At 42.2% G+C, this 15,146-nt stretch overlaps 1 protein-coding gene and 1 long non-coding RNA gene across 2 annotated transcripts in view; both read right to left on the bottom strand.

Moving 5' to 3' along the window:
• Nucleotides 1–4,217: 4,217 nt before the first annotated feature.
• LOC121865302 (proteoglycan 4-like) overlaps nucleotides 4,218–15,146 on the bottom strand; it is a 31,501-nt gene continuing 20,572 nt past the window's right edge. The window contains 8 exon segments of the mRNA XM_042364643.1: nucleotides 4,218–6,257; nucleotides 7,723–7,796; nucleotides 7,799–7,914; nucleotides 9,630–9,774; nucleotides 10,258–10,420; nucleotides 10,533–10,662; nucleotides 11,727–11,952; nucleotides 14,873–14,979. Coding sequence (XP_042220577.1) covers nucleotides 6,120–6,257; nucleotides 7,723–7,796; nucleotides 7,799–7,914; nucleotides 9,630–9,774; nucleotides 10,258–10,420; nucleotides 10,533–10,662; nucleotides 11,727–11,952; nucleotides 14,873–14,979 — 1,099 coding nt within the window. The 3' untranslated portion in view covers nucleotides 4,218–6,119.
• Nucleotides 7,921–8,513, bottom strand: LOC121865300. The gene is made up of 3 exons (XR_006088738.1): nucleotides 8,489–8,513; nucleotides 8,356–8,436; nucleotides 7,921–8,298 (listed from the first exon to the last, which is right to left on the bottom strand). It is a non-coding gene; the product is annotated as an uncharacterized LOC121865300 (long non-coding RNA).

Below are 15,146 nucleotides of genomic sequence, written 5' to 3' on the forward strand. Positions count from 1 at the left end.
CTGTCTCTGTATTCAAGGTTCCTAATGTCCGGGATTAGTCTTGCCATACTCCTCTGAATTCTTTTTAATTTGTCAGCTTTGTTTCGAGCAAATACGCATTTTTGTCTTCGTTTAAAATTCCTACTTATCATTACACCTAAGTTTTTCTCACAGCCTTAACATCGTTGTTCACCTCATATCTGGTTTCTCTGTTTACATCTCCTAGACTAAGTACTTAAAATTTGTCCACATTAAATTTCATCTGCCCTTTTTCAGACCACGCGAAATTTTTTTTTTTTTTAGATTTTCCTGTAGTTTTGCGGAGTCCTCATCAGATTTAATTACACTCTATTTTAGTGTCAACAAATTTACTTATGTTCCTTCTCTACGCTGATATCTATGTCGTTTATGTATATAACAAATAGTAGCCTAATGGCCCAAGTACTGAGCCGTTAATGCTTATTCGGTGTTCCGTCCTGTAACCACACCCTAATCCATTTTAGAATATATCTTCCAATTCCGAGCCTCCACTTTATGTACTAGTCTTTTCGGGGACCCTGTCCAGCGCTTTGCTAAAGTCGAGATATACCACATCACAATCGTGTCCATCATCCACTTATTCGAAAACAGTTGAAAAGAATGTTAATAGATATGTCAGACATGAACGCCCACTAGTGAAGCCATGCTGGGAATCATTGATCAAATTATGTTTCTCGGAGTGATTTCGAATCGAGTTTGAAATTATTACTTCCAGTAATTTGCCTACAATTGATGTTAAACTAATTGGACGGTAGTTTGAGGATAGTGAGCTATCTCCCTTCTTGAAAATCGGTGTCACATTCGCTGTCCTCCAGGATAGCCATATAACAATACCTTGACACAAAGATCTAACAGAGTGAACCCTCCAGCTAATGCCGACGGTGGTCCTGCACTGGAGGGTGTGAGCACCCGCCCTCCTTAACCAGCCCCACACACAACTAGAGGGCCTACACGTGGACTATACCTTTACTCCCTGCCTGTCCCTCACAACGGGACTTCCACCAACAGGCTTCCCGGTCTGGTATAATCCACACTCCATCACCTACTCTGCCGGAAGGGTTTGGATACTCTCGTAAAGCACGATACCTTTAGTGAAGTTCACACCACGACCTCCTGTCACCCTCTGCTGACCAGTCTGTCGGAAGCCACAACCTTGACTAGCAGCAGAGATCTCAACCAATCACGAGAGTTCCCTATATTACGTCATGAGTAACTGCTAACCGCTAGTTTCCATCCTGCTCATGACACTCTTCAGGCGAGACAGGAGGGCGAACTGTGAAAACTGCTGGCCATCTGTCTGTCTGTCCATGTGTGTCTGTATTAGCCCCCGTGGAACAAGACAGTAATACTTATATACATGTGGGCTATATACATTGTTTACATCACCCACGATAATGAAGCAAAGTGTCCAGTAAATACTTCCTAATACTGAAGCAAGTGATGTGTGTCAAGTAATTCCTTGTCCTTCGTATGACCTCGGCGCACTGCTGTCCAGCTCTGCACTCCACTGCCCAGCTCTGCACTCCACTGTCCAGCTAATGTCATCAGTATTATTCACCGGCTGCATCAGTCAGTCATTCTCAGCCTCTCGTCCACATCACATGTCTGGTCACCAAGCTCGTTACACTTGGCTTCAACTCCTTTAACAGTCACAGCTGATAGTGTTAGTTATGGTGATATCACATTTAATTGAGTTAGACTATTTTCTTAATAAAAGGAGAAAAGACCATTTGGGTTCGTAATTTGACTCTAAACATTTTATTTCCGTAACTTCCAGTGTACCCACAGTGATGAAACAACAGGTCAACGGAAGTAGCAAGTCGTTCCATGTGTCTCCCCATTTCCACCTGTATGTCTGTCCACTCACTTACAGGATAATAAAACAGTAATGTACAGCTCACGTCACTTATCCCCCTGAGTATGATAACACTTGTGTTTTGTATTGTTTAACACCTCAGATTTTTTTTCATTTTTTTTTGTAGTACCGTTTCAACCGTTTCTTTTTTTTTTTCTTGGGGGCACTCTCTACAGCCTTGGGCAAGGTGAAGCGCAGAAGCGTTTACAGTGCCCAACAGGGAAGCATGCTAAATTCATGCTTGCCTTTATGTCTCATGAGTTAAGGGCGTAGAAGCCTGAAGAGTCAAGGGCATAGAAGCATGAAGAGTCAATAAATAATAATAATAATAATAATAAACGGTTTATTGAAAAAGTTCTGCAGCCCGAAGGTTGAAAATATACATTGGACATAAATGACTTATTACATTGGTGGTTTAACAAAAGCCTTCATTAGAGAAAGGTGAAAGAACATACAGTGAACATACAGATTAATGTTTACAGCGGAGGCCACATAGATCATGTGAGCTGAGGTTTTGAACAGCAGACACGTAGTGTAGTAACTCCCTCACAGGTGGTGTTATGAGGCCGCTTGACGTGGTGTAGTCATTCCCTCACAGATGGTGTTATGAGGGCCTGATGTGGTGTAGTAGATCCCTCACAGATGGTGTTATGAGGGCCTGATGTGGTGTAGTAAATCCCTCACAGATGGTGTATGAGGGGTCTGATGTGGTATAATAATTCCCTCACAGATGGTGTTATGAGGGGCATCACATGGCGTAGTAATTCCCTCACAGATGGTGTTATGAGGGGCATCACGTAGTGTAGTAATTCCCTCACAGATGGTGTTATGAGGAACCTCACATGATGCTGTAGCAATTCATTCACCACGTGGTGTCGTAGCATCATGGGGACACCACGTGGTCTGTTGTCACAGGACTTCACTCACTCAAGGGAGTGAGGTGTGGTCCCAGGCCTCCCCCTCGTGGAGCCTCAGGGGAATTATCACTGGGTACAATGGTTTATGTCATCAAGTTATTGGAAGCTCCAACAACTTGTCCCTGAATACGCAACTTTCGATTTACAACAGGTACCTACTTTACTGCTAGGTGAACAGGGACTAATGGGGGCTAGGAAGTATGTCCAAACAACTTCCACCGGCCCGGGGAATCGAACCCGTGACATCTAGTTTAAAGGCAAGAGCGGTACCACTCTACCACCAGCCTCCCCCAATAGCCATACTTTCGCTGCCATTTTATTACCTTAATATTAAATATCCTATTACATAAGTAGCCATCCTAGCTGTGTTGAATTAGTTGAGCCGCAGATCTATGCGGCATTCAGTGACTGTAGCCTCATAGTCAATATCTGCAACTGTTGTCGGCTTTGGGGCCGATGCTCGTTCCCCTGAGGCAGAGCAAAGCCGACCTAAGGAGAGAGAAGGACAGTCGACATCTCAACCAGGCTGTAACGTAACTTCTGGCTGCTACTGTTCTGACAACACTTTAGCCAGTCTTGCGTAGAAACATCTTGCATTTGGTCCCATCCCTCCGGATATTGTGAACACACATATTTTTACATACCGTACATTAAAAGTATTATTTTGTTCCAGATGTTTTAAATGTTCAAGGAAGGAAAAAATCCAAACACAGGTCACAAGAAACAATGTTTATTTTTGTATCAATTACATTTGCGTTTTGGGAAAAATAATAAGAGGTGTAACCCATTCTCTTTTGTACCTTCTACGTGTATAATAATTCCAACACTGAAGAAGAGCTCAACAAGACCCAGTAACAGATGGTGAAAGGAGGAAAACACAGCAACCACAGCAATCGAGTATCAGAAACCAAACGGGAAGTGAAAGTTGCGATGAGCAGATTAGGAAGGCTTCGATTTTCCTTACAGGATATAGGAAAAGAAAGAGCTGGAACAATTTTCTATAAGACTATACGAGTCTGATTTTACTAGTGCAAGTATTTATATATTGCTGCTGTAGTACTTTCATAAGTGAATGGGACCGACAGACACAAAGGCTAATATATTGGGTGTCGAGAGAATCCAGGACTAACGCACAACCACCAGATGACGAGGGTTGGAGCCTCTAGTCTAGAGGAAGGATCACGCTGGTCAGTGTCTTTACAGTAACTATGATGCCGTTGTCCGGGATATTTTATTAAGAACAGTTGGTTGCAGCTACGACCAAGACAAGACAAGACTCGTATCCTATAAACTATCAATAGCACCCCAGAGTTGGTAGTAGATAAGAGTTTAGTCCGCCTCGCCTGTCTGCTCGCTGGGTGAGATTCAGAAGTAAAGTGGACCCACAAATTGATTTTCGAAAATTACGTTTTATTTATTGGCTTTTCTTTTTCTCTCTCTATATATATATTTCTAAAAACTTTGGCGTCCCTAATCATTATATAACAAACTCATTTCAGTGGTCAGCATTTCTGTCATTCAAGAGTATTAACAGTGATGGTGAAGGAGTGCTCTTGGCACATACAGTACAGTACTCTAGAAAGATAGGAAGCAGCTTATGAGGCAAACTAACACACACTAAATATATACTATAGGTTAGTGCTGTGTAAAATAAAAATGAGGAAGGCGTTATTCTAAACGTTAATATGGAATGCCATTCAATATCGAGGGCTTCTTTAACTCCAATATGTTAGTGTAGTAAAAAGATTTATCGGAAAAAAAGGAAGATTCTAATTTCGATCAGAACTAAGATTTATTCAGCATATATTGCACTGGTATATCAAGAACAGATTTTTTTCCTAACTATATTTTTCAGTGAAAATTATAGTTTATAACATGTCAAGGAAAATCTATTTACATATCTACATTCGCTTTCCTTAGTCTATAACTCAGCGTGCAGCAGGACCAGGCATGTTTACCAACAGGTCATGCGTCGTCAAGGTTCATTTTCCCATTGAATTTTGTAGGAATATGATCCTCGAGGAGGAGCATGACGAAGACTCAGCATTTCTCTGTTCGTGCTACAGGTAATATCATCAAGGGTAATGGGGGGGGACCAGCCGGGTACCTGATGACCACACGGTACAGGAAGCAGTCGGAGCCTCACTCTACGGTACAGATAGTGCGCTGAACATCTAGTATCGCGTTGGACATGTATCGTGTGGTACATGTGTTGTAAAAGTATCCTATGGTACAAGAATCATAACTCAACACAGGCATCATACGATAGCTACACGGTACATAAGTCAAAGGTACACTTCTCAGTATCAGCGGTACTCTCTTCACCCCTGGTCGCCATATCATCACAGTGCTTGGTGAACTTTAACTCCATATCTTAAAATTTAGATAAATATAAGTGCCACTCAAAACATCTCTCAGTGCCATAATATAATTTAAATATTTCTCCCATACAGAAGTCAGCAAAATTTCTTGTTTTTCAAAGTCGTTACTTTGTTTTTCTATAATTCAAAAATTAAGAAAAAATAATATAATTTTGTATTTTTTCAACAATAAGCTTCCCAAATTTTATATTTCATGAACGTTAATTTTTGTAGCTGTTTTGCCTCAAGATTTAGACCTTCATCACATGGATGTGTAAGACCACCAGCCACATCTTACGTCGACAAACATCATTATTACTTCAACCAATGTATCAAAGATGTGGAAGACAGAGCTAAGCCGCGCTGGCAGGAAGGATGACGGTCGGTTATTGTAATTTAGATTATGATACTAAATGCCCAGTTAACTCGCTTCTCAACACCCAGCAACTGATGTCATAAGATCCATTAATAAACATCAACATTATCTGAGGTGCGTTATGGCAGAAGCAGTCCGAAATCTTTTTATGTTCACCCGCAGGACAGCCAACACAAACCTCGACTCGTAAACACATTCATTCTTGTGTTGATAATCAGCGTGTGGACGGTGGTGGAGACTTGCGGCCTTATATACAGTGTTGAGTGACGTGTTGCTGTACTTTAATTGTTGTTATTAAAGGAGGAAAACCGCCTACCTGACGTAGCAAAACTCTGATAAACAGACGGTAGCGCCTAGCGTCCCTCCCACACCCTGGCTGGTGCGACCCAACACTTTACTCCGCACCAGCTTATATAATTAAACATTTTCCAATCCATAAATACTAAAAATCTTCAAGAGGAATCTGGTGCATCATAATATCCATTGATGCGACTTGCACTTAAAACAGTGATGTGAAGATTCCCCCCAAGACTGTACAAACCAACCATAACAACATCACAAGATCACAGAGAAGCGAAGTGAGGACGAGGCGCTCAGTCGTTGAGGGGGCTGGCGACGCCTGTGTTGCTGGTCCAGGGGTACGTCTCTGGGCACTGGCACGTCCTCATGTACCGTACACCACCCTTATGCCACACGTTGCACACCTTCTTGCTGACACACTTCTTACGATCCTGTGAGAGTAGATGGAGGAGAGAGAGAGGTGAGTGAGGGGGAGGCCTCAGGAGAGTAAACAACTTAAAACGTTTAACTGAAGGAGGGTGACCAGTGAGGAAGGACGAGGGAGGCAGCAGCTTACCAGGATATCAAAATATATCACTTCAGAACAGTTATCATATATTAGACTTTATTATACATCATAAAAGGTAAAAAATATATATATTATAGCAGGAAGTTGGAAGGCCTCTCAGGCACTATACCTGAATTTAGGCCAAAATTTGAAAGAGGATTATGTTGGTGATATTGTATACTGTACACAATATGGTGCACCTACCGGGTAGTTTGACCCTAACTATGTGTACTGTTACGACCGTGTCGTAGTTTTCTATTATTTTTTTTATAACATGCTTCCATGTTGTTCCATATTATTCCTCTAATGATGTGCTATATTTACTATTATATATTCTAGTCACCTTACCCTGTGCTGTTAAGGTTTTAACTGTTATTATTTGTTCAAGCCCATCTTATTTCTTCATTTAGTATTGCAACAAGCATTCTTTGTTTCTCTAACAACCATCTGCATCGTTAAACGACCCATTTTTCACTGGTGTGTCGCGCTGGCGGAGCCGACCCTATATATAGTACCCCACCAGCAGACGGAGTTCAGTCCAGTCCTCTTGTCATTCTTATGTTCTTTTGAGTGACACCTGTCACCTGTTACTTATACTTTATTTTATTTCTGTGTTGTTCCTGTCGCCACCAATGTATATCTATGTGAGTAATTCAGTGTTGTTTCACGATAGTTAATATCAGTGGTAGTTATTTTATATGTTTATGCAGTGTTAACGTAATCCAGTGCTTTATTTTTATTCTATATATTTAAGCAGTTCTTTCGATGTTTCGGTATCATTTGTGTCTTAAAAGTTTCGATATTGAATCAATTTGTTGTGACAGCCTACGAGGCTCTTTTATTGTGTTAGTATTTAATTAAATTAAATTCTTAAAGGTTTACTTTATTTATTTTTATTCCCTTTTGATTTATTTCATTTTTTTTTGTTTGGTTACGTGGTCCTAACTATGTGCACCTACCGGTAGTTTTGGTCCTATGTGTTCCTACCAGGTAGTTTGGTCCTAACTATGTGCACCTACCGGGTAGTTTGGTCCTATGTGTTCCTACCAGGTAGTTTGGTCCTAACTATGTGCACCTAGCGGATAGTTTGGTCCTCATGTGTTCCTACCAGGTAGTTTGGTCCTAACTATGCACCTAGCGGATAGTTTGGTCCTATGTGTTCCTACCGGGTAGTTTGGTCCTAACTATGTGCACCTAGCGGATAGTTTGGTCCTATGTGTTCCTACCAGGTAGTTTGGTCCTAACTATGTGCACCTACCGGGTAGTTTGGTCCTATGTGTTCCTACCAGTAGTTTGGTCCTAACTATGTGCACCTACCGGGTAGTTTGGTCCTAACTATGTGCACCTACCGGGTAGTCGCAGCCGAAGGAGAAGTTCTTGATCGAGCTGAGTGGTGTTGGGTTCCTCATCCACTGGAGAAGGCGTTGGTAGTGAACCAGACGTCGTCCATGCCAACGATGGTGTCGAGGAAGGCGATGAATCCCTCCTTGTGGTGTGGCGTCGTGAACCAGGCGGCGTGGTAGTACAAACCGAAGGGCGCTCTGTCGGGGTGAGGAAAATAAGGGTTTTAATCTGCTACAACACTGACCACAGATAACCACAATACCTAATGAAGGCGTGAGTTATATCACCTCAAGGGGCACCCAGTATGAGATTTGGGACCTGTGAGAACTGGGGTCTATGAGAACTGGGGCCTATGAGAACTGGGGTCTATGAGAACTGGGGCCTATGAGAACTGGGGTCTATGAGAACTGGGGCCTATGAGAACTGGGGTCTATGAGAACTGGGGTCTATGAGAACTGGGGCCTATGAGAACTGGGGTCTATGAGAACTGGGGTCTATGAGAACTGGGGCCTATGAGAACTGGGGCCGATTTGACCCACCAAGCCTTTCATCTGGTGGTGGTAGACTGCATGATGCTTTACCTGTTGGTGGTATAGTGTCTCGTCTTACCTGTTGGTGGCTGTAGTGTCTCGTCTTACCTGTTGGTGGCTATAGTGTCTCGTCTTACCTGTTGGTGGCTATAGTGTCTCGTCTTACCTGTTGGTGGTATAGTGTCTCGTCTACCTGTTGGTATATATGCCCGTCTACCTGTTGGTGTCTCCACAACACCACCTTACCTGTTGGTGGTATAGTGTCTGTCTACCTGTTGCGGATAGTGTCTCCCACACCCCTTATAGTGTTCGTCTTACCTGTTGGTGGTGTAGTGTCTCGTCTACCTGTTGGTGGCATAGTGTTCTCGTCTTACCTGTTGGTGGCTGTAGTAACGTCTTCGGTGCTGGTCCGTCTTACCTGTTGGTGGCTAAGTGTCTGTTACCTGTTGTGCAACCCCTTACCTGTTGTCCAAGCCCTTACCTGTGGTGCGCACTGGAATAGTGTCTCGTCTTACAGGCTATAGTGTCTGTCTTACCTGTTGGTGGCTATAGTGTTACCACCCAGGCAAGTTCTCGTCTTACCTGTTGGTAGCTATAGTGTCTCATCTTACCTGGCAGCTAGTAGTGTCTCGTCTTACCTGTTGGTGGCTATAGTGTTCATCTTACCTGTTGGTGGCATAGTGTCTCCCTTACCTGTTGGTGGCTATAGTGTCTCGTCTTACCTGTTGGTGGCATAGTGTCTCCTCACAGGCAAAACGTCTTACCTGTTGGTGCTATAGTGTCTCGTTACCATAGTACATATGTCTCAGTTACCAACTATAGTGTCTCACTGCCCATGAAATTCTTTAACCCCTGTGGCACCGCTTCTTGCTTAGTGCCACCTCACCTGTTGGTGGTTGTGTCTCGTCTACCGTAATGCCAGGTGCTTACAAGTCTCGTCTTACCTGTTGGTGGTTATAGTGTCTCGTCTTACCTGTTGGTGGTATAGTGTCTCGTCTTACCTGTTGGTGGCTATAGTGTCTCGTCTTACCTGTTGGTGGCTATAGTGTCTCGTCTTACCTGTTGGTGGCTATAGTGTCTCGTCTTACCTGTTGGTGGCTATAGTGTCTCGTCTTACCTGTTGGTGGCTATAGTGTCTCGTCTTACCTGTTGGTGCTATAGTGTCTCGTCTTACCTGTTGGTGGCTATAGTGTCTCGTCTTACCTGTTGGTGGCTATAGTGTCTCGTCTTACCTGTTGGTGGTATAGTGTCTCGTCTTACCTGTTGGTGGCTATAGTGTCTCGTCTTACCTGTTGGTGGCTATAGTGTCTCGTCTTACCTGTTGGTGGCTATAGTGTCTCGTTCTCGTCTTACCTGTTGGTGGCTATAGTGTCTCGTCTTACCTGTTGGTGGTATAGTGTCTCTCGAAGTTTTTGATGAGCATCTTGTAAACATCCTCAGCGGTAGAGGGCGTGGTGCAGGCGTCGGCCATGGAGCAACGGCCATTGTTCAGGTCCTGCCACATCACCATGGGCACCTGCCACAGTCCTGCGGGAGGAGGGAGCGTGTCAGCCACCCGGAGGAGACGGGAGAAGTGGATGGAGAGTCAGCAGGAGTAAAGGAGAGTCAGCAGGAATAGAGTCAGCAGGAGTAAAGGGGAGTCAGCAGGAGGAAAAGTGAGTCAGCAGGAGGAAAGGAGAGTCAGCAGGAGTAAAGGAGAGTCAGCAGGAGGAAGGTGAGTCAGCAGGAGAACAAGAGAGAGCCAGCAGGAGGAAAAGAGAGTCAGCAGGAGGAAAGGAGAGTCAGCAGCAGGAAAAGAGAGTCAGCAGGAGGAAAGGAGAGTCAGCAGGAGTAAAAAGAGAGTCAGCAGGAGTAGAGTCAGCAGGAGGGATCCATTAACTAAGACAAAGGCTGAAGTGGAAGGAGGATTTTAGCTACTGAGACAGGGATGGAAAAAGAAAGAAAGGACATAAATACATAAATAAATAAAAAATAAACTGAAGGAAGGAATGGAGAGAATGGTCTACTCACCAGGGTAGGAGTTGGTTGGGCAGGGTGGGATCATACAATCGTGGAAGAGGGAGTAGTCGAGGGTATAGGGCCAACTAGGAGGGGTGTTCTCATACACCGGCATAGAAGAGTCGTAGGTGAAGTTCTGCTCCCATAACATTCTGTACATCTTGTTGCCTCCGATCTGTAGGAATGAAGGTTGTAGGGTTAGGTTAGTGTTAGGTTAGTGTTAGGTTAGTGTTAGGTGGTCTAGAAAAGGTTCAACATTATGCCATAAAACTCAGGTGGTGACTCACAGCGAGGAATGGAGCTCTCATGCCTCTTACGTCCTCCATCTTCACACCTCCATAAGCAGAGAGTATTTCCCTCTGACCGGAGATTTCTTTGGCCCACCTCTTTGTCGAGAACTTTTCCCCGAAGCTGTGCCTGAGGTGGGTAATGGTGGGTTAAATGAGTGTGGTGTGGGCTGGGTGGGTGGGTGGTGGGTGGTGGGTGGGTTGGTGGTGGTGGGGTAGAGGGAAGGGATATGGGGATATTTGGATAGCAGGTGGGTTGGGTTGAGGGTTATTATTGAGGAGGGGTTGGTTTGGGGGGGAGGTGGGTTGATGTGGGTGGGTAGGTGAGGGTTGATGTGGATGGGTAGGTGAGGGTGGGTTGATGTGGATGGGTAGGTGAGGGTGGATTGATGTGGATGGGTAGGTGAGGGTGGATTGATGTGATGGGTAGGTGAGGGTGGGTTGATGTGGATGGGTTGTTGAAGCGGTATAATGGAAGGTGGGTTAGATCGGGACATGGTGGGTTCTAAAAGTGGGTTTTGAAGACTTTGTGTACTTTACTGTTCATATTCATTCATTGTATAATAGAGACATGTTATATTATTCATTATTTGTCCAAAAATATTTCAAACTTCACCAAAAAAATATATTGGATATTTTAAGTAAACAAATGTATGTGAAAGTGAATTATGAAAAAAAAACTTTGTATGAGTGAAGAGTTTCATTCATTGTTGAGAAACACAGAGACACACTGCATGGCATGAAGACAGTTCAGTAACAGGTGATAGTAGGATAAAGGATTTTCTTAGCCACGGAAGCAACATATTCAAGCAAGTTATGAATGACTTTGTCTTAAGTAAGGCAACCCTAGAAAATATTTACATTTAATATATAAAGTTGCCCAATTTACAAGCAGGATAGAACAAACAAAGGCATCGTACCATATTTTCAGACTTAAGAGCGTTTGAAAGTAAGAAAACATTGTCGTTATCTTTATGCAGTACAGCTTTATGAAAAGAGTCACTGACATAAATGTTGCCTCAAACAAATTTAAATACCAGAAGGAGAGTAATTTACATCATTCAGAGAAGGTTACGAATGCATTAGGAGTCTATTAGACTTAATGATGAACCCGAGGGAGGGAGAAACACATGCAAGAGTGAAGTCAACTGATGCATATTCCTTCCCTCGGTGTGTGGGGCTCTGGGGACTTACTGGATACTGTGGGACGCCATCTCGTGGCCCTCAGCGTACAGGTTCTGAACCTGGGCATAGTCGGTCCATTCATGGGACACATACATGGTAGAGACGATGGGACAGCCGTTGGGGTTTAAGCGACCGTTTTCGAAGAGCTCTTTGTACAGTTCCTTATTGAGGTCATTCACTGAGTCATCAAAGGTGAGGAGAACGATCTGGGGAGTCTCGCCAGGGAGGAAGCCGCCTGAGGCGAGAAGGGGAGGAGTAGAAGGCGGAATGCTCGGAGAAGAATAACAAGGTTATCCATATAAAAGTATAATGCTGAAAGAGAACGTTGGAGAAACCGTGAGAAAACCTGGAGGCAGATGATAAGAGGGTGACTAACATAGACGGGCAGTGGGCGGCTGAATGTTTATGTACAGAGAAAGACAAACAAACACTCCTGCATGGGGAGATAAAGAAGCAAAGCAAAGCGCAATTCATGCAGTGTGCAAGCTCAGTCGTTTGTGTGTGTTCGTTGACCCTGGAAATACTTACGAAATAGAATGGGATGCAATTTCATGCCCATCAGCATAGAGTTGCTGCACCTGTACGTAGTTCGTCCATTCATGACTAACGTACATGGTAGAAGGAATGCGGCAGCCGTTGGGATTCAGTCTCCCGTTCTCAAACAGTTCCTTGTAAAGCTCACTATTGAGTTCGTTCACAGCGTCGTCAAAGGTTAGGAGGACAATTTGAGGGAGTTCGTTGGCGCTGTAGCCACCTGTCGCGAGGTGGCCAAGTTAGAACTTTGTAAGGCTGCCCTAGTGGTGATCCAGGGTGTGTGTGTGTGTGTGCGTGTTGTAAGTGTACATATATACACCCACGTACACGACTCTGTCACCCTACCAAGTAATTAGTGTTATCAAATGTAAACAAATGCATGCAAACTACCAGTATAATTGTTTGCTTATCAGTCAAGAAAATGGAAAGCCAATGGATATGAGAGGTTGTCTATAACTGTCTGACATGTAAGCAGTGTTTCAACCTGTAAACAATAGATTATCACCTGTTGTTTATTATTGTTTACTGCTCTGTTGAGATTTTGTCTGTTGTTTACTTGTAGGTGTAAACCGGTGCTTTATGGCAGGAAAGTTATCGTGTACCTTAAAGACAGATTGTTGAAGAAACGGAGTAACGACGTCACCCTTAGACCGATAAACAGACAGACAGACAGACAGACATACACCAAGTTGAAGGAAGAGGATTCGAGTGACTTAAAAACTTGGTTGAATTAAGTTTAAATAAGAGACATTATATAGAGTTTACATTATGGGCTCAAATTATTAAGTGTAAACAATATTACACAAACTTGGCTACTGTAAACATAAACTTATTAAAACACGAATGAAACTTAAAAATGCAAACAATAACAACGAGTGAATATTTTGTTTACGTTTTTTACTGGAGATTAAGTGTTTTCTTCTGTTAGCAGTTTTATAATAGCTAAATCATTTATCACAATCTTTAATATATAATTTGTTTTTATATTTTATAAGTAGAATTATAAAATAACTTTTATTTAATATAAAGTGAAAATTATATATTGAAATTCCTCTCCAAACTAAAAAAAAATAAAAATTAAATGGATAGGCAGAGGGAAATCCTTCGTCCTCCTTATTGAACTATCTACAACCAGGTAAGTCACACGATCCCTCATTAACTACTACTACTTCTACTACTACTACTACTACTACTACTACTACTACTACTACTACTACTATTACGTATCCCTACTTATTGCGCTTGACTATAAGATTCGTGCAAATTAACAATTAGTTTATTTTCTATTGCAACTATAAATATTATCATTATCATTGTAATGGTGAAAACATGAATGAGTGAATACATTAAACATTAGCATAAAACAAACACGTATTCTGAAAACAAACAGCTTATCAACAAATAAAAAACACGAAAAAGAGACAATCATCAAACGAGGTGAATTAATTTTTTTGAAACAAGTAAAATACATTTGATGAATAAGTTTTATACATTAAGTGTTTATTCTCAGTATACGTGTATCAATACAGAAGTAATGTATTACAGCTAAACACAATAATCGATCAATTACCTGAAAAATACACAAATTTATCATAGGAAACATGTAAATTATACTTGACAAATACAATTATAGATTTAAGCTATTATACTTAATGACCAACTTAATAACATACATATTAGTTATCAAAATTATCCTGAATGATACATGGTTTATATCTGTTTTAATGAGGCTTAACCCTTCCACGTTTATTAACGGGTTTATATTCATGGTGTTTATACTATCAGGTTTAAGATGTCGTTTATCACCCTAATGAGTCGAGTATTATATAAACAAACACACTCCATTATGTAAACAAACACTTCATTATTATGTAAACAAACAAACACACTTAGGAATTATACAGACGTAATTTTTTTTCTTCTTTAATGGAGTTATGAAGAGCTTATATTTTGAGTGTGTTTCCTGCATCTTAACCCCTTGATTAGGATGACTTAACCCCTTGATTAGGATGACTTAACCCCTTGAGTACGATGACTTAACCCCTTGATTAGGATGACTTAACCCCTTGATTAGGATGACTTAACCCCTTGATTAGTATGACTTGATTATGAGAGTACGATGACAACCTCCAGAGTGCATTGTCATCTTACTCAAGGGAATGGATTATCGTATTTAAAGGGTTTAAGACACCGTATTTAAAGGGTTTAAGACACCGTATTTAAAGGGTTTAAGACACCGTATTTAAAGGGTTTAAGACACCGTATTTAAAGGGTTAAGATGTATTACTCACTAAACTAATTTACTTTACTCAAGTATTTAAAATAAATTAGTTTCATGGTTTTATCTTAATTTACTTTTGCCATTACTGATTTGACTTTCTTTTGAAGTTCTGTCTTGAGGGGCGGGAAAAGAACCCAACCAGGTGTGAATATTAATTAACCTCTGACAATCTACTGAACTGTTTATGCTTCGTAATAAGGGCAGGTAGTCCCACATATTACCCACCTATGATAATATAATTTTACTGTTTATTCCTATGTTTGGGTATGAAGACAGGTAAAGGGATCCAGGTAGGTGTGAAAAAAATTACCAACCTGTCAAAACGTAAACAAAGACTTACCTGGGATTTCCTTGCCGCCGCAGTAGCAGTCAGGGAGACGACACACCTTAGGGTCGCATTTCTCAGCCTTGGTGTCGACAGGTGGGGCAGGGCCAGTTGGTGTAGGCCTGACGTAGGGGAAGGCAGGGAGGCTTGATTAGAACAGGTCAGGGAGCGTGAAGGGAGAATGAGGAAGGGAGGGAGTGTTGAAGGTAGGTGAAAGGGAGGAAGGGAGAGAGACGGGTAGTGAGAGGGAGGGAGTGATTGATGATAGGGAAAAGGGTGAGAGAGAGAG

Source organism: Homarus americanus, unplaced genomic scaffold (genome assembly GCF_018991925.1).
Source record: "Homarus americanus isolate GMGI-L3 unplaced genomic scaffold, GMGI_Hamer_2.0 scaffold23005, whole genome shotgun sequence".
Taxonomy (NCBI): Eukaryota; Metazoa; Arthropoda; class Malacostraca; order Decapoda; family Nephropidae; genus Homarus; species Homarus americanus.